General features: G+C 29.1%; 1 protein-coding gene across 1 annotated transcript; it reads left to right on the plus strand.

Moving 5' to 3' along the window:
* Positions 1-8320: 8320 nt before the first annotated feature.
* Positions 8321-16683, plus strand: LOC110781108 (uncharacterized). Its single transcript, XM_056834826.1, has 18 exons — positions 8321-8390; positions 8532-8615; positions 8728-8844; positions 8936-8998; positions 9129-9215; positions 9561-10013; positions 10126-10251; positions 10332-10511; positions 10837-11413; positions 11857-12615; positions 12705-12965; positions 13758-14500; positions 14915-15060; positions 15146-15323; positions 15410-15538; positions 15730-15873; positions 15952-16155; positions 16401-16683. The coding sequence occupies exons 3-13, from the start codon at positions 8789-8791 to the stop codon at positions 14955-14957; spliced, it is 3348 nt and encodes a 1115-aa protein (XP_056690804.1). The 5' UTR covers positions 8321-8390; positions 8532-8615; positions 8728-8788; the 3' UTR covers positions 14958-15060; positions 15146-15323; positions 15410-15538; positions 15730-15873; positions 15952-16155; positions 16401-16683.
* Positions 16684-17290: the final 607 nt, after the last annotated feature.

The raw sequence follows: 17290 nt of genomic DNA on the forward strand, positions 1-17290 counted from the left end.
AGAAGGAGCATTATCATCAACAACATTATTTTCATTTCTCAAGTGTTCAGCATAGGCAACAATTGAGTCAATTATCTCCAAAAACACAGGATCACTGTATCCTGGACTGTCTGATAATTCTTGTCGCCGACTCTTTAACAAATTTATACGGTCCTTATGGAAACTGGACACAACATATAAATCGCGACAATATATTCTCATTGCCAATTGCAACTCCTTCACACACAAAAAAAGAAAAATATTAAGAAAAGAAAACAACAGCAAAATAATTAACTAATTGAATTATCTAAACAATTATATAATTCATGGAAAAAGATAACTATTTGATGGAATACATTAACTAATTGCTGTATAAAGTTAACTAATTAAAGGAAAAGGTTAACTATTCGATGAAATAACTTAACTAATTGATGGAATGATGAAACCATTGGAAAAATTCATTAAAAAATAAGTTCACTTATAGAGAAAAATAGTTAACTAATTGATGAAATAAGATAACTAATTGCTGAAATAGGTTAACTAATTCATAAAACAAGTAACACTTGGTTAACTACTTAATGGAAAAAGTTGACTAATTGCTGTAAAAACTTAACTAATTTAAGCAAAAGGTTAACTATTGTGAGATAGGTTAACTAATTGAATAAAAAGGTTTACTAATTCATAAAAAAGGTTAACTAATGGATGGTACAAGTTAACTAATTGAATAAAAAGGTTTACTAATTCATAAAAAGGTTAACTAATTGATGGTACAGGTTAACTAATTGAATAAAAAGGTTTACTAATTCATAAAAAAAAGTTAACTAAATGCAAAATAGGAACTTCTTCACACAAAAAAAAAGATAACTAATTGATGAAATACATTAACTAATTGCTGTATAACGTTAACTAATTAAAGGAAAGGGTTAACTATTTGATGAAATAACTTAACTAATTGATGGAATGATGAAAGATTGGAAAAATTCATTAAAAAATAAGTTAACTAATTGATGAAATAAGATACCTAATTGCTGAAATAGGTTAACTAATTCATAAAACAAGTAACACTTGGTTAACTAATTAATGGAAAAAGTTGACTAATTGCTGTAAAAGGTTAACTAATTTAGGCAAAAGGTTAACTATTGTAATAGGTTAACTAATTGAATAAAAAGGTTTACTAATTCATAAAAAAGGTTAACTAATTGATGGTTCAAGTTAACTAATTGAATAAAAAGGTTTACTAATTCATAAAAAGGTTAACTAATTGATGGTACAGGTTAACTAATTGAATAAAAAGGTTTACTAATTCATAACAAAAGTTAACTAATTGACAAAATAGGTTAACTATTAAAAAGATTCATTAAATATGAACAAAAATAAATATGAACATTATCATGACTTACATCATCGCAGGTAGCTTGAATTTCAGCATCTGTTTGAGCACTTTCCGGAATTTGAAACTCAATAATCCTGCTTCGATCAGCTTGGGAATTACCCGGTGCACCTTCCGAAGCTTTAGCAGAAGCAGCAGGAGCACCAGAAGCAGCACGAGCAGCAGAAGCAGAAGGAGCAGGAGAAGCAGAAGGAGCAGCAGAAGCTTCAGGAGCAGCAGAAGCTTCAGGAACCTCGAGTTTGATAGGGTTAAGACCCCCTAACAAATCAGCAAAAGTCTTAGACACGGGATAGCTGGTTATATCAACCAAAGCTACCCCAAAACCCATCTTCTCTTCGGAAATCAGACGTTCAGTCACTTGTTCATCATTCCAATGTTGAACAAGTGGGATTTCCTTAGGGGGGACTACACCCTGAAATAACGATCTTTGGAGATAAATTATCTCCAAAAATAGAACACAACCACCAACCTTGTCATTTTTTACACTCGCTCTCCACCTCTCAACAGCAAACCCAAGCTGGTTTAACACGTATTTACACCAATTTTGTTTCACAATCTGTGAAACATCCTCAACAGCCTTCAAAACCTTGATGTCTAACAACCGGTTAGACGTAGGAGCCAAAAATACACCTATAAAAACAATAAGATAATTACAGAAATCAATAAGATAATATGTTAACTAATTCATAAAAATAGTTCACTAATTAATGTAAAAAGTTAACTAAATGATGAAGAAAGTTAACTAAATGTAAAATAGGTTAAATGATTGATGAAAACAGTAACTAATGGATAAAAAAGGTAAACTAATTATTAAAATGAACTAATTAATGAAAAAAGAAGAATAATTAATAAAAAAAAGGTAAACTAATTAATGTAAATAGTGAACTATATACTTGCTGTTAAAGGTAAATAACTTGAGCATGATTAATTTAGAAATTTTTACCTAAAACATATACCACAAAGGCACGTTTAAAATCATCTCCACATTCATCTGTTTTCAAAAAAGATTCCAACTCCGTCAAGGTGGGTGCCTGAACAGTTGGTTTCTTGTGGAACTTCTCATTCCATCTTTGAATCATTTCATGGTTGGCATCTCCTTCAACCCGCTTTCTTGGCGTCTCTTGAACATCAAAATCCTTGTTCCATGGCAAGCCAAAGACGTCATAGACATCATAATCATATAACTGAACATTTTGTGTTTCTCCAAACTGGAGCATATGACCAACACAATTAAAATGTTGAAGCAGCCATGGAACAAGGCGTGTGTTGACTTCATGAAGTCGAACACTCAACAAACCACCAAAACCTATCTCTTTAATGGCTTTCACTTTGTTTTCATTCTTCTTTATAGAATTAAGAAGATTAATCAACGCCTCTGGTCTACAATTTAGTTTGTAACCCCTACACAAAACAAAAGAATTTAATTAATGAAAATATTTAACTAATTTCTTAAGAAGTTAACTAGTTGTAGAAAAAGGTTAACTATTTAATGAAATAGGTTAACTAACTGCAAAAAACTTCACTATTCATGCAATAGGTTAACTAATTGATAAAATAGGTTAACTAATTAATGGAAAAAGTTAACTAATTGCAGTCAAAAGTTAACCAATTATTGACTTAACTAATTGCAGTCAAAGGTTAACTAATTAATGTAAAAGGTTAAATAATTAGTGAAAAAGTTAACTAATTAGTGGAAAGATTCTTTTTAAAAAAAGGTTAACTAATTACTGAAAAATATTTAACTAATTGTGTTTAAAGGTTAACTAATTATTTTAATTACATAACTACTTCATATAGGTAAAATAATTTGTTTCAAAGCAAAAGTAATTAATTTAAAAATAAATAACAAATAGTCATACCTATCCAACTAATTAAACAGTGATAAATAACAGTTACAAAGATAGGTTAACTAATTGAAGAAAAAGGTTAACTAACTGAAAAAAACTTCACTAATCATGCAATAGGTTAACTAATTGATGAAATAGGTTAACTAATTAATGGAAAAAGTTAACTATTTGCAGTCAAAAGTAAACTAATTATTGAGTTAACTAATTGCAGTCAAAAGTTAACTAATTAATGGAAAAGGTTAACTAATTAGTGGAAAAAGTTAACTAATTAGTGGAAAGATTCTTTTTAAAAAAGGTTAACTAATTACTGAAAAATATTTAACTAATTGCAGTCAAAAGTTAACTAAATTATGCAAAAAGTTCACTAAATGTAAAATAAGTTATGATAATTGCAAAATCAATTTTTAAATAGTCATACCTATCCAACTAATTAAACAGTGATAAATAACAGTTACAAAGATAGGAGTTATACCTATCCAACTCTACAACTTCCCCACCATCTTCCGTATATTCTACTTTAATTTTCGACTTCTTTGGCCCCCTTCCAATTTTCCTCTCATCTGCACTCAGCTTTGGACTAGCTGGAATATCTTCAGTCGACCTTGAACTGCCTTCAACATCTTGACTCGACTTTCCAGCATCGTGATAATCAGATGCTTTGTTTGCATTTTTTGACCTCATTATGTGAACTGAAACTATAAATGAATGTAGTTCAATATATTGCAATGCGCAAATAAAAAGAATGTGTAATGAACATAAGCAGTATAAATAGCAATAAAAACAAAACAATTTCATTGTGTAACTAATTGATTTGAATGTTTCACTAACAGGTTAAAATAGTTAACTAATTGGATTATGCAATTAACTAATTGGTCAAAAAAGTAAACTAATTGCTCAAGAAAGTTTGAAATTAAATAAATTAACTAATTCGTTTAATACTTGATTTATGAATGTCAGAATATGACTAATTGCTTTGAAAGAATAACTAATTGGTAAAAATAATTAACTAATTGATTAAAAAACTAATTATTTATCAGCGAACTTTTAATTGAACAAATTGAACAAAAACACCAAAACAAACTTCAAATTATGAACAAATTGAACAAAAAGAAGGAAAAAGGACAAGAAGCTTCAAAAATATTGTCGAAAATGAAGAACAACCAAAAGTATCACAAATCACAATTACAAAACCCTAAATCACAACCAAAACAGTAAGAAACAAAAACGAACTTCAAATGATAACAAAATTGAACAAAAAGAAGAAAAAATGACAACAAAACTTCAAAAATATTGTCGAAAATGAAGAACAACCGAAATTATCACAAATCACAATTACAAAACCCTAAATCAAAACCAAAAACAGTAAGAAACAAAACGAACATCAAATGATGACAAAATTGAACAAAAAGTAGATGAAAATAGAAAGAACTTACCAAAACTTGAAGTAAATCGGAAAATATCACAATCACACCTTCAAAACCCTAAATCGAACGAAAAAAAAGAGGATAAATCAGTAAGAACTACACACGAACAAAGAAAAACAAGTGAAAATGCAAAAACTTACAGAAATTGAAGAAATCGAAGAGAAGATCAAAGAGTAGAAGCTTTCTCTCTCCTGAAATGGAAGAACTCGGCGGTTTCTCTCTCTAAAAGTGAACAGTGATTTGAAAATGGGCAAAAACGTGGGAAAGAAAACCTTTTATACTAAACCCGAAAAAATAACCGTTTTCGACCCAATTCGGATTTGACCCGCGTCCTGACCCGAGTCACGACCCGCGTCACGACCCGCGTCACCCGTCTGACGCTGTCAGTCCGCCTTATTCAATAATTTGTACACAGCTTCGGGGGACTTTTACAACTTGACAGAAAGAAAATCTACTAACTATTACAATGAAATCTTTAACGATGCTCCGAATATCCGAGTGCGCGAGATCCAGGTCCAGGAGAGCTTTCACCAAAAGAGACGAATCAGTTTTAAAAATTACTTTGTTTAATTTATTATAGTTACTACTCCCTCCGTATTTATTTAAGGGATATACTTGCCTTTTTCGGCCGTATTTATTTAAGAGATACACTTGCCATTTTTAGTAACTTATCAACCCCACCATCTAATTAAATAATACATCTAATATACCCTATCACCCACCATCCTATTAAATAAATAATTTTATAAACCCACCCCACCCTCCACCCACCAAAATGACATGGTCCCCACATGTTTAATTATTAAAATATCTATCCAAACCCACTTGCTTTATTGTTTTATTTCATTTAATTATTTTTCTTAATACCCGTGCCCGACCAAGTGTATCTCTTAAAAAAATACGGAGGGAGTATATGAACAATAAAGGTCACTATGAGTGTAAAAAATATGCTAGAGAAAACTATTGATTTTGGGACCACACTAATATTATTGTGTACCAATCAGAATCTCATATATGCTCAGATAAGAATTTGCACCTACAAATTGCTTTTACACTATTTGAGCTATATGCTTTATGATATACATACTTCTTCCGTTTTTATTTTATTATTCCATCATTTAATTTTACATTATTCACGCACTCTCTTTATCATTTTCTTTTTTTGTAAGTTATACATAATGAATTATATATTACTGAGTGATCTTGTTAAATTAATATCCATATATTATTTTTAATATATCAATTTTTTTATAATTTTAACTAATATATAATTAGAGAGATTAATGGGTAAAGTTTTATATTTACAAGCATGAAAACTAAGGAAGTATTAGTCATAACTCTGAAAATAAACAAAGAGTTCTTAGGACAACTTTAATAATAATGTAAGTAGAATTAGGGATCACGAGTTTGAGAGATAAAACAGCACTAATCATATATATATATATATATATATATATATATATATATATATATATATATATATATATATATATATATATATATATATATATATATATATATATATATATATATATATATATATATATATATATATATATATATAGGGGAGGGATCCGGTAAGAACACTCCCTTATGTAAGTACACTTCTTATATAAGAACACCTTCTACACCATTGGATTAGAATCAAATCAATGGCCACGATCATCCCAGCCACTGCCATAATGGCATGATCGTAAATAAGAAAAAACGGATCAAAAATATATAAAAAAAAAAAAAAATCTCGTCAGTTGCCATAACTCCCACTCTCTCACCATTTTCTCTCTCCTCAACCTCCCACTCACTCCCTACAATGGACGAAAAACCGCTCAAATACTATCTATTTAATAGAATTCCGGCAGAATTATTGCAAAAAACAACAATTCATCATTCTATACTTTGATCACGCTTAATCAAAAAAAGTGCAACAAAATCGCAAAAAATTTTGAAAGCTGAAAATTGGACGCAATTTCGATGGAGTCAGGTGACGAAAATGCGATTGATTCTTCGAACAACTGCGAAAATACAAGGTTAGTGATAATCTAACAAATTCATATAGTTTAAATGTTTCGTCAATTTCAATTAATTTTTTAATTTTTGTTGCTTAATTTTGAAATATTAAGGAAAATCGAGCACATGCAAAGCGAGGAAGCTCAACACGCAATCGAATCTAGTGTCAATGCTCCTTCAACAGAAGAAAAAGCTACAAATACGTAAGGATTTCAATTTATTTGGAGTTTCAAATAAAGAAAATCGACTAAAATTGTTATTCTAAACATGTTCTAATGTTAAATTTATGTTCAAAATAAAGTTCTACAGTTAATTGTCATAATTTAAAGTTTTTATACCAGATCTGTTATTAAATATGAATGTTCTAATTTTTTCCGCATGTTCTAATAATATTAAGACATGTTTCAAAGTTTTTATGATGTTCAATACATCTTTTAAGCATGTTCTAATGTATGAATGATGTTCTGAGGAATGTTCTAAATTTAAAAGTCATGATTGAATGTTTTAATGATGGATCTGGTGGAAGATAAAGAATGTTCGAAAAAATTTCCATGTTCTAAAGATGTTAAGAATGTTCTAAAGTTATTCGAACATGTTTCATTGTTTTGGGCCAACATCTGCTTTATAAAACAAAACTTTTAAATTTGGAGCATGTTCTAAAGGTTTTAATCATGAATTAATGTTTTAGAAAATATTCAAATTGGTAAATTAATGTTCAAAGCATGTTCTAAGCATGTTCTAATTTCAAAAGATTGTTTTAAGGAAAGTTCTAAAGTTATCAGTCATAATTAAAAGGATATTATAAAAAAAAAAATTCCATGTTCTAAACATTTTAAGAATGTTCTTATGTCATTGCTACACATGTTCTAATAATATAAATACATTTTTTAATGTTTTCATCCTATTCTAAACATACATTAATGTTCAATCCATGTTTTAAGCATGTTATAATGTAAGAATGTTGTTCTAAGGCAAGTTCTAAAATTAAAACTAATTATTAAATATTATGAGATAGATATATTGTACAAAATTTACCATGTTCTAAACATTTTAAGAATGTTCTTATGTCATTGCAACACATGTTCTAATAATAATAATACATGTTTGAATGTTTTCATCCTATTCTAAACATACATTAATGTTCAATCCATGTTTTAAGCATGTTCTAATGTAAGAATGTTTTTCTAAGGCAAGTTCTTAAATTAAAACTAACTATTAAATATTATGAGATAGATATATTGTACAAAAATTACCATGTTCTAAAAAACTCTAAAAGTGTTCTAAAAAATATTACCATGTTCTAAACATTCCAACATGTTTCATTGCCTTAATATATGATCTAATCTTATAAAATGGATATTTTAAAATGTTTGAGCATGTTCTAAATTTTTTTAACATTATCTAACTGTGGGATTTATGTAAATATTCTAATATTTTTTCAGCAAGGAGGATGACATACACTACGAAAAGGTTGATAATGCAGTTGTTTCAAGTCTTCATACAAATCCTACAGAAGAAAATATTTCAGAAACGTAAGAAAATAAAAGTTTATTGAGTGACAAAATAAATACTGTATGTTCTAAATGTTATTTAAAGCATGTTTTAATGTTATAATGCAAGTTTTAAAGTCATGCGTAAAATTTTCAAATATTATCATGCATGTTCTAAAACATATTTAATTGAAAACAGAGAAAAAACAGAAGAGGATGTTGCCAAAACAGAGGAGGAATGTGACATTATAAGGTAATTTTCCAGAATTTAAATTATAATATATTTGCAAATATTTAGAACATAAGAAAAATCTTAAGAACATGTCTTCTGCACTTTGATTTAGTATACTTATTTTCTGATCATTTAATATAATTAAATACAATTTATTTATAGGAATGAGAATATGCAAAGAATAGACGGTGAACAAGAGACCGTGTTGCAAACAACTTCAACTGAATCAACAATTTCGATTTAAAAGTAAGTTTCATAATTTTAGTTCAATATTGAATACATAATATGTTCTTTAATAAAATATTAAATGTTCTTACCGCATTTTCTTATGTTTGAATTTTTTTTACCAATATGATAGGAGTGTTCCTGAAATTGAATACAATAGAGTCCCTCAAGCGAAAGAAAGGATTAAACATACCATGAAATTTACTACGGAAGAGGTACAAACCACTTCTGAAGTAATTCCAATCAAGAGGTAATAATCCTAATTAAATTTAACAATAGGAACAAATAAATTCCAATTTAAAAACATTTACTAACAAATGTTTAAAACTACAACTAAACAGGAAAGAAAAAGAAAGGATCATAGTGAGGATTAAAAATCCACAAAAGGAAAAAATAAATCCTAGGTATGCTGCCTATGTTCTAAACGTGTGTCTCTTATGTTCTAATTGTTAATTACTTGGAACTTGTTTAAATGTTCATACATTATAATAAAAAATTATGTTCTGATATTTGGAATAAATTATAATCATTTAGGGGTCAACCACCAAAAAAAGTTACATTCAAAATTAAAGGTGATGTTCATGGAGTGAAGGCGGCACCTATATTGGACAATGATCAAAGGTAATTATTTTTTTATCAAAATATTAACACATTCAAAATACTTGAAAACCAGAACTAATTTAGTTTGATTTTAAATTTAAATCAAATGAATCAATGTTATTTTTATCTGTAATGTATGTTCTAATATTCAACACTTATGTTCTAATATAATACACTTATGTTCTAATATCATGGCCTTATGTTTTAATTATTCTATCCTATGGTATAATTTCATATATATATATATATATATATATATATATATATATATATATATATATATATATATATATATATATATATGTTTGGATTTAGTTGTATGTGTGTACTAATAGAGTGTGCAATATGTAATAATTTTTGTTTAAGGAATGAATCTGAGAAGTTGGAAGATAACACAAAAGAGCATGAAAATGAAGAGATGCCCCTGAAAAATCAAAAAGAAACAGAAAATGCCGAGGCAGAGCCAACAAAATCAGAGAAAAAGAACGAAGAGAAGACAGAAGCTGATGAGTTAAGGCTGCCAACTGTTACAACTCATTCAAATGAGTTAGAAGCAAAAGAGCATGAAAAGGAAGAGATGCCCCTGAAAAATAAAAAAGAAACAGAAAATGCCGAGGCAGAGCCAACAAAATCAGAGGAACAGAAGGAAGAGAAGACAGAAGCTGATGAGTTAAGGCTGTCAACTGTTACAACTCATTCAAATGAGTTAGAAGCATCATCTTCAGGAACAAAAGCAATTACTGAAGAAAAAGAAGATGAGGAGTTAGAAATGGCAATACAATTAGCAATTGCAAACTCGTTGGAAAACAATGATTCAAAGTAAGTCAAAGATCCAAAGATTTAATCTAATTTTAATTTAAATATATATATATATATATATATATATTTTAAGGATGTAAAAATATAATTACATATGTAATATATGTTTCAGGAATGAATCCAACAAAGAAGAAAAAGACCTCGTGGAAACTGAAAATGATGAAACAGATGATGAAGAAGTTGGTGATGAGGAAAAGAATGATAACAGTGACAGAGAAATACCAAGAACAGCTACAGGGTACGTTCTAAACTTAAACAAATATAATTTAGTAAATTATTTAAATTATAAGAGAATAAATTTTATACATAAATTAACAGGTGGGAGAATGTTAAGAAACCAACTGGTTGCCCAATGGAGAAAAAGGATTCCAGGGAGGAGGATGATAATGTAGAAGATGATGAAAATCAGAACACTGACGATGATGAAAATCAAAACGCAGAAACTGATGAAGAAGAGAACGATGAGAATAAATCTACAAACCTCAAATCAACTTCAAGGTATGCAATATCAACTAACTAATTAGAACATGGGTAGTTTATATATAATATTTTGCATTTTCTAGTTCTTTAGAAAATATTATAAACAAATACAACACCAGAAAGATTAATTAGAACATGTGTACACTAAGTTAGATCATAAGAATATTTAATTAGAACATGTGTAAACTTAGTTTTAACATATAAAATATAATTAGAACTCAGGAATAATTAATTAAAACATGTGTTAATTGAATTAGAACATGATTAGTTTAATTGAGAATTTAGAACACATTAACAACTCATGTTCTAATATAAATTATAATGCATTTTTACTGTTTAACAGGCAGGAAGTTATCGAAGAAGATGAGAACATTAACAATGATGAAATTGTTGCATCTCCTTCGAAAAGAATGAAGAGAAAAAGCGTCGCACCAAAGACAAAAGTGCAATCAGTGACCATTGAGAAACAAGATGGTGATCCGGTGGAAAAAGACGATGAAGAAACAGATGATGATATACTGATTAGTCAGTTCAGAGTGGCAAGGACACAACCACCAAGAAAAAGAACAAAAAAGCAAGAGAAAAAGGATGAAAAAGATGTTGAAAAAAGAGGAAAGGGAGTGGTACAGAAAAAGGCAGCAAAGGCCTTGGGAACAAGAACCCCAACAAGAAGAAGCTTAAGAGTACAAGAAAGTGTAAAAGCTGTTGAAGAAGAGGAGGAAGAGAGAGAGATTGTAAAGGAAACAAAAAGAAAACTTGGGAGAAAGCCCCGTAAAACAGTGAAGAAAGAAGAATCTGACATCAGTGAAGAAGATGAAGAAGATGATGAAAATTATGAGGCGGATGAAGAAGAAGTAGAAGAAGAAGAAGCGGAAGAGGAGGAAAAGCCATTCAACAAGAGAAAGAGACAACAATTAGAGGTAACATTTAAAATATTAAAAATTCTTCATAATAAACTAGAAAACATAAAAAATGGTAGAAAAAGACAAAAAAATAAAAATTAGAACATGTTAATAAAATTAGAACACAAGAGACAGTAATTCAAACATGTGTTCAATGAATTAGAACATACAAATATTAATTAAAACATGTGTACAATGACTTGGAACATAAAACTAATACTAAGAACACATGCCTGATTAATTAAAACATGTGTAAATTTAATTAGAACATAATAAAAAAAAATTACATGATGACTTAATAATTTAAAACAAAGAAAGACCTTATGTTCTAATATATAAATGAACATAATTACATTAATTAAAATCCTAAATTATTATAATAAGTAATAAGTTTACATGTTCTAAACTATGAATGATATGTTCTATTACTGATCAACATATGTTCTATGTTTTTTTTACAGATTGTGACAAGAGCAGAAAAAAACAAAGGAAAATTAAGGAAAATCGAAGAGGATGATGATGATTATCTGGAGATATTGGAGGTTTATGAGGATACAAAGCCGATTGTTCCAAAGCAAAAGAAAAAGGTGGTGTTGTATCAGAAGATTCCCCCAGCGCAATTGATAGAACTTATCAAGATAATGCCTGACGAGCACAAGGAAGCTGTCAGGAAAATTGGATTTGGGGGATTTCTGAGTCTGAGCATGGCAAATCACAATTCAGCGTTGGCAGATTACATAGTGTCAAGCTCAAATGTAGATCGACAGTCAATAGTTCTGCCTGGAAGTGGTGGAATTTTTGTCACACCTGAAGATGTTCATCAGGTGTATGGTGTACCATTGGGAGGCGAAGAGATTGTGGAGCCAGAAAATGAAGACATTGATGATAATTATGTAGAGTTCTTAGCAACATGGAGGAAAAGTTTCAAACTGAAGAAGGGAAGCCCAACAAACTTGCCACTAATTTCTAGAATAAAGGACCTGATGCTTGAACCAGTATCCAATGAGTTCATTTGGAACTTCGTCATTGCTGCAGTGAACTCCTGTATGAGATCAACCAACAACCCACAAGTATACATCAGATTCATGTACAGCTGTATGAACACAAACACGATTGCGAATCTGGATTGGAGCACGTTTGTGTACAGACATTGGAAGAAATCTGTTTGTGAATGGAAAGCCGGAACTTCTTTCTATACAGGACCTCTACCATTCCTCTTGGTAAATATTTCTATTTCCTTTTTTTAATGTTCTTTTAATACTTCCTTAATATATTGAATAAAAAATAAATTTTGTCATAATATGAACAGGTGTTGTACTTCGATCGATTACAAAGAGGAGGCCAACAAGTACCAAGACAAATCCCACTTTTAACAGTGTGGAACAGAGAAAGAATGACAAACAGAATTGCCATTGAAAAAGCAAGGGGATTTGGTCAAGGTATAGTGCTGAATCGCATAGGAGCTGAGCCAACTGTCCAAGAAAATGCAATGCCCGAAACCGAAATCCCAAAAAAAACAGAAGCAACAAATATGGCAGGATCTTCTTCAAATGCAAAATCTGAAATGATGGTAAGAACATTCATTTAGAACATGTTGGATAATGCAAAGAACTCATTCAAATGAAAATTAGAACATGAAAACAATAAATTTGAACATACATAAAAAACTATAGAAAATATGAAAAAACAAAAAATAGTAGAAATGTTTGCAACTTGTTAATAAAGGGTTATGTTCTAATAAATGTTCTAATGATGAATACTTATGTTCTAACTTTCAAAATTTCTTTATACTCATGTTTCTTTAATGTTTTAAATTTTTAAAGTAATAATACAATGATATATACTTGTATTCTAAGATATAAATTTCATAATACTTAAGTTTGTCAAATGTTCTAAACATTCCTTAGTGTGTTCTAATTATGTATGCTTATGATCTAAGGTTTCAATATTCTTTATGACCATATTTTATAATGTTCTAAGTTTTTAAAGTAAGAATCCAATTATAAATACTAAAGTTCTAAGTTTTAAATATTCATAATACTTAGGTTTGTAAATGTTCTAAACATTCCAGTATGTGTTCGAATTATGCATGCTTATGTTCTATGTTTTAAATATACTATATACTCATGTTTCTATTATGTTCTACATTTTTAAACTAATATTACAATAATAAATACTTGTGTTCTAAGTTATATAATCATAATAATTGACTTGTCTAATGTTCTAAACCTTCTTATGTGTGTTCTAATATATTATACATATGTTCTAAGTTTGACTATCTTAAAAACTAAATTAAAATTATATGTCCTGAATAGAAATATGAAATAAAATAAATATTAATATATTGTTTACAAAATTATAGGAATTTTCGGAAAATTTTGGTACATTGGCAAAGACGCTTGCTTCGAATGTCAACGAGATGTACAACATGCTAGACAAAGCAAATGAAATGTTTAACGAGGCTGATACAACAGACAAAATGCATAGCCTAGTTGAAAACATTTGGAACAAGTACACCTCTAAGAAACAAATGATGAGCCAAAACAAAGATGAAAAAGAGCCAAAAAACAAAACCCCATCACTTCTAAGCCAAGATCAGCATCTGTTTGACGAGCCTGGTTTCATGGAGGAGTTGGATAAGTTAATGGCAAATGCATGGAATATGTATCATGAGCAAAAGGCCAATGAAAACAAGAATCAAAGAACTCCAACTGAAGCACAGATACATGAAACAGTGGATCATCCAGAGTATTTCAATACTCCAAGGCTAGACATACCAACTCCAAAGTTCAGATTAAGAACCCCAAGCCCAGAACCTGAAATTCCTTCCAACTCTGAAATTCCTTCCAACTCTGAAATCAGGAAGCCTGCCAATAAATCTGCATCAAATGAAACACCAGAAACCACAAGGATTGAAATTGCAAAATACACAAGCTTCAACTTACTATCGCCCTCACCAACCAAAAAAGGAGAACAGCCTGAAAATGCAGTGGATGAACCAACTTCTGAAAATTTGATGAAAATGGCTGATGCAGCAGCTGAGGAAAGCGAGAAAGCTATGAACAGTGGAGATGCAAAACAGAAGGGCAAGGAACAGATTCAAGGGTAAAGTAATTGTGTTAATGTATTTTGAATGAAATTTTTTGAAAAATTATGTACTTTAAAAACAATATATTTATAAAAAATATTTAGAACATAAGTTTTAAAATATTATTTTGGAACATGATAAAGAATATTTAGAACATATGCCTTAGAAATTTGAACATAATATCCTTTGTTTATTAGTAATTGTATTTATGTATTTTGGATGGAATTTTTACGAAAATTATGAATTTTTTAAAAAATAGATTTATAAAAAAAAAGACTTTTATTCTTTGCAGTTGAAAATCACAATTAACATGTTATTGTAGAACATGAAGCGCATTATTTGGAACATGTGCCTTAGAAAGAAAAAACATAGTTTACTTTGTTTAATAAAACTGTTTTCTAATAATAAATAAATATTATTGTGTTAAACAGGGAAAAGGAAGGGAAAAAAGGAATGTGGATAGACTTCCATTGAACTTAAGGTCTCCTTTCATGATTGAAAATGAAAGCAAATTCAAGAATGTTGAAGAAGGGTATAGGAGGGTGGCAGAGTATGCATTTGCTGAAGGAGATATAACGTAAGTTTTAAAGTACATGTCTATTAATGTAAGTTAAACATTTAATATTTTTAATCTAACAAATAATAATAACTGTCATTTATAGGGAGATCTTGTATTATGACACCGTCACCACAATCACTAGAGAAGATATACATACTCTGGCAGCTAAGGAACATCTCGTGAACAACATTATTGATGCTTATTCATATATCCTGAACATGGAAAACAAAAGGAGGGGTGTAGGGAAAACAAACAGATTCTTTTTCTCCACACAAATTTACGTAAGTGTATTACATTTATATTTAAATAAAGTTATATGAATAACTTATCACTAATGAAATATCTAACACTGAGTTTAATTTTTCAGCTTACACTATGCACAAAGACGTATTTCAATGCAAAGGATACACAAGAAGAGAGAATGGAATTTCTGTTTAGAAGGATGGAAACAGAGATGAATCATGCAGGAGTGGACAGCTTCAAAAATATACAACTGGTAAGATGTAAACTTATACTTGATAGAAACCTTAAAACCATAATGAATAAAATTAGAACATAAAGAATCTAAAGTTAAAACATGTTAGAGAATGATTAGAACATGAACATAGAACCTGAAAATTTATTTCAGTTTAAACTGTTAGATAATATGAACATAGCACCTAAACTGCCATCTATTTGACTGAACAGGTATTCATGCCTGTCGTAAATGGAGCACACTTCTACCTACTTTACGTGAATTTCTTGGAAAGCAAACTTGATCTCATCGATAATAGACCATTGCCGGCAAAGATTTCGTTCTTCAAGAAATATGCAAATGAACCAAAACAAATGGTAATACATTAACTTATTATATTATTTTAATTATAAAATATAATAAAAAATGCAATTAATGTTTTTTTTCTTACTCAGTTGAGGGGGTTTGCAAAAAATTTCTGCCATATCGACAAGATTCAAAGCACAGAGTATGTGTAATCATTTAAAACTCGGACAATTAAAATGCCATGGAGAAGCTTAAGCAACAAGAATGATTGTGGAGTGTTTTTGATGAGGCACATGCAGACATATGAGGCAGAAGATGCAGAAAAATGGGAATGTGGACTTGAGAAAGACAATGTAAGTATTCTTTTTTTCCAATATGAATTCATTTAAGAACAAGATAAAATAGTTTAGAACATGTGTGACACACATTCAAACACAAGACACTCTGTTTTAGAACATAGCATAAAATAAAACAGATGAACAAAAAAGAACAAACAACAGAAATAACAAAAAAATTAGAATGGAAAACATATTTTTCCCACAATATTGTACATTCAAGTTACAAACATTGTTTCTAATGTTTTTTTGGTTATTTGCAGATTGAAATACTACAAAAACTGAGGGTAGAATATTGTGGGAAAATATTATCATCAAAGCTGAATGACGAGCATCATGCAATTTCAATGAAGTCGAGGAAATGGAAGAAAGAGATGAGAATAGATTAGATTAAATATGATTAGACTAGAACTTTATTATATAATACTTTGATTTGAAGGTAGTTTGAATTACAATTTCTGTGTGTTCCTTTTTTAATTTGAACCAAGATTATGTAGTCTAGATAATATTTGAAAAAGATTGTGTGTGTTGATTTTCACATGTTGTTTCGGATAATATATGCATGTTTTGATTTCTAAAAATAGATTTATCATAAGTTCATTGCGTGTTTATTTACTATTAATTTAATATGTTTTAAACATATATTGGCAACTTCTAATAGTAGCAAGATATGTTATAATAGAAATTCTGATACACAAAACAATATTTTGAACCCGTAGTCGTCCTATATAAAACAATGTTGAAATATCTAAAGTTAACTACACATGTTCTAAAACAAAAGGATATGTTCTAAGATGATATGAACATGTTCTAAGGAATAAAAATTATACAAAATTAAATCCAACTACAGAAGGCAAATTTTAAACAAACAATATTATAGAGACCAGTAATTCATATGTAAAATAAATATTTCAGAAAAAAAGAACAAAAAAATTACAAAGTAATAAATGTAAACTTAAAAATAACATTTGTGTTCGTAAAACAAATAAATTATACTATGGAATAAATAAATAAAAACAAAAAAAGAGTATCTAGCCTCCAAAGAAGTCAGTGAATATTTTACCTACAAAAAAGAAAACAAATCAAAAACATTAATATTTAAAATAAGAAAAAAAAAACAGGAAAATATATAGAACATACAGTACCTGAATAT

The sequence above is a fragment of the Spinacia oleracea genome, chromosome 1 (genome assembly GCF_020520425.1).
Source record: "Spinacia oleracea cultivar Varoflay chromosome 1, BTI_SOV_V1, whole genome shotgun sequence".
In the NCBI taxonomy this organism is placed as follows: domain Eukaryota; kingdom Viridiplantae; phylum Streptophyta; class Magnoliopsida; order Caryophyllales; family Amaranthaceae; genus Spinacia; species Spinacia oleracea.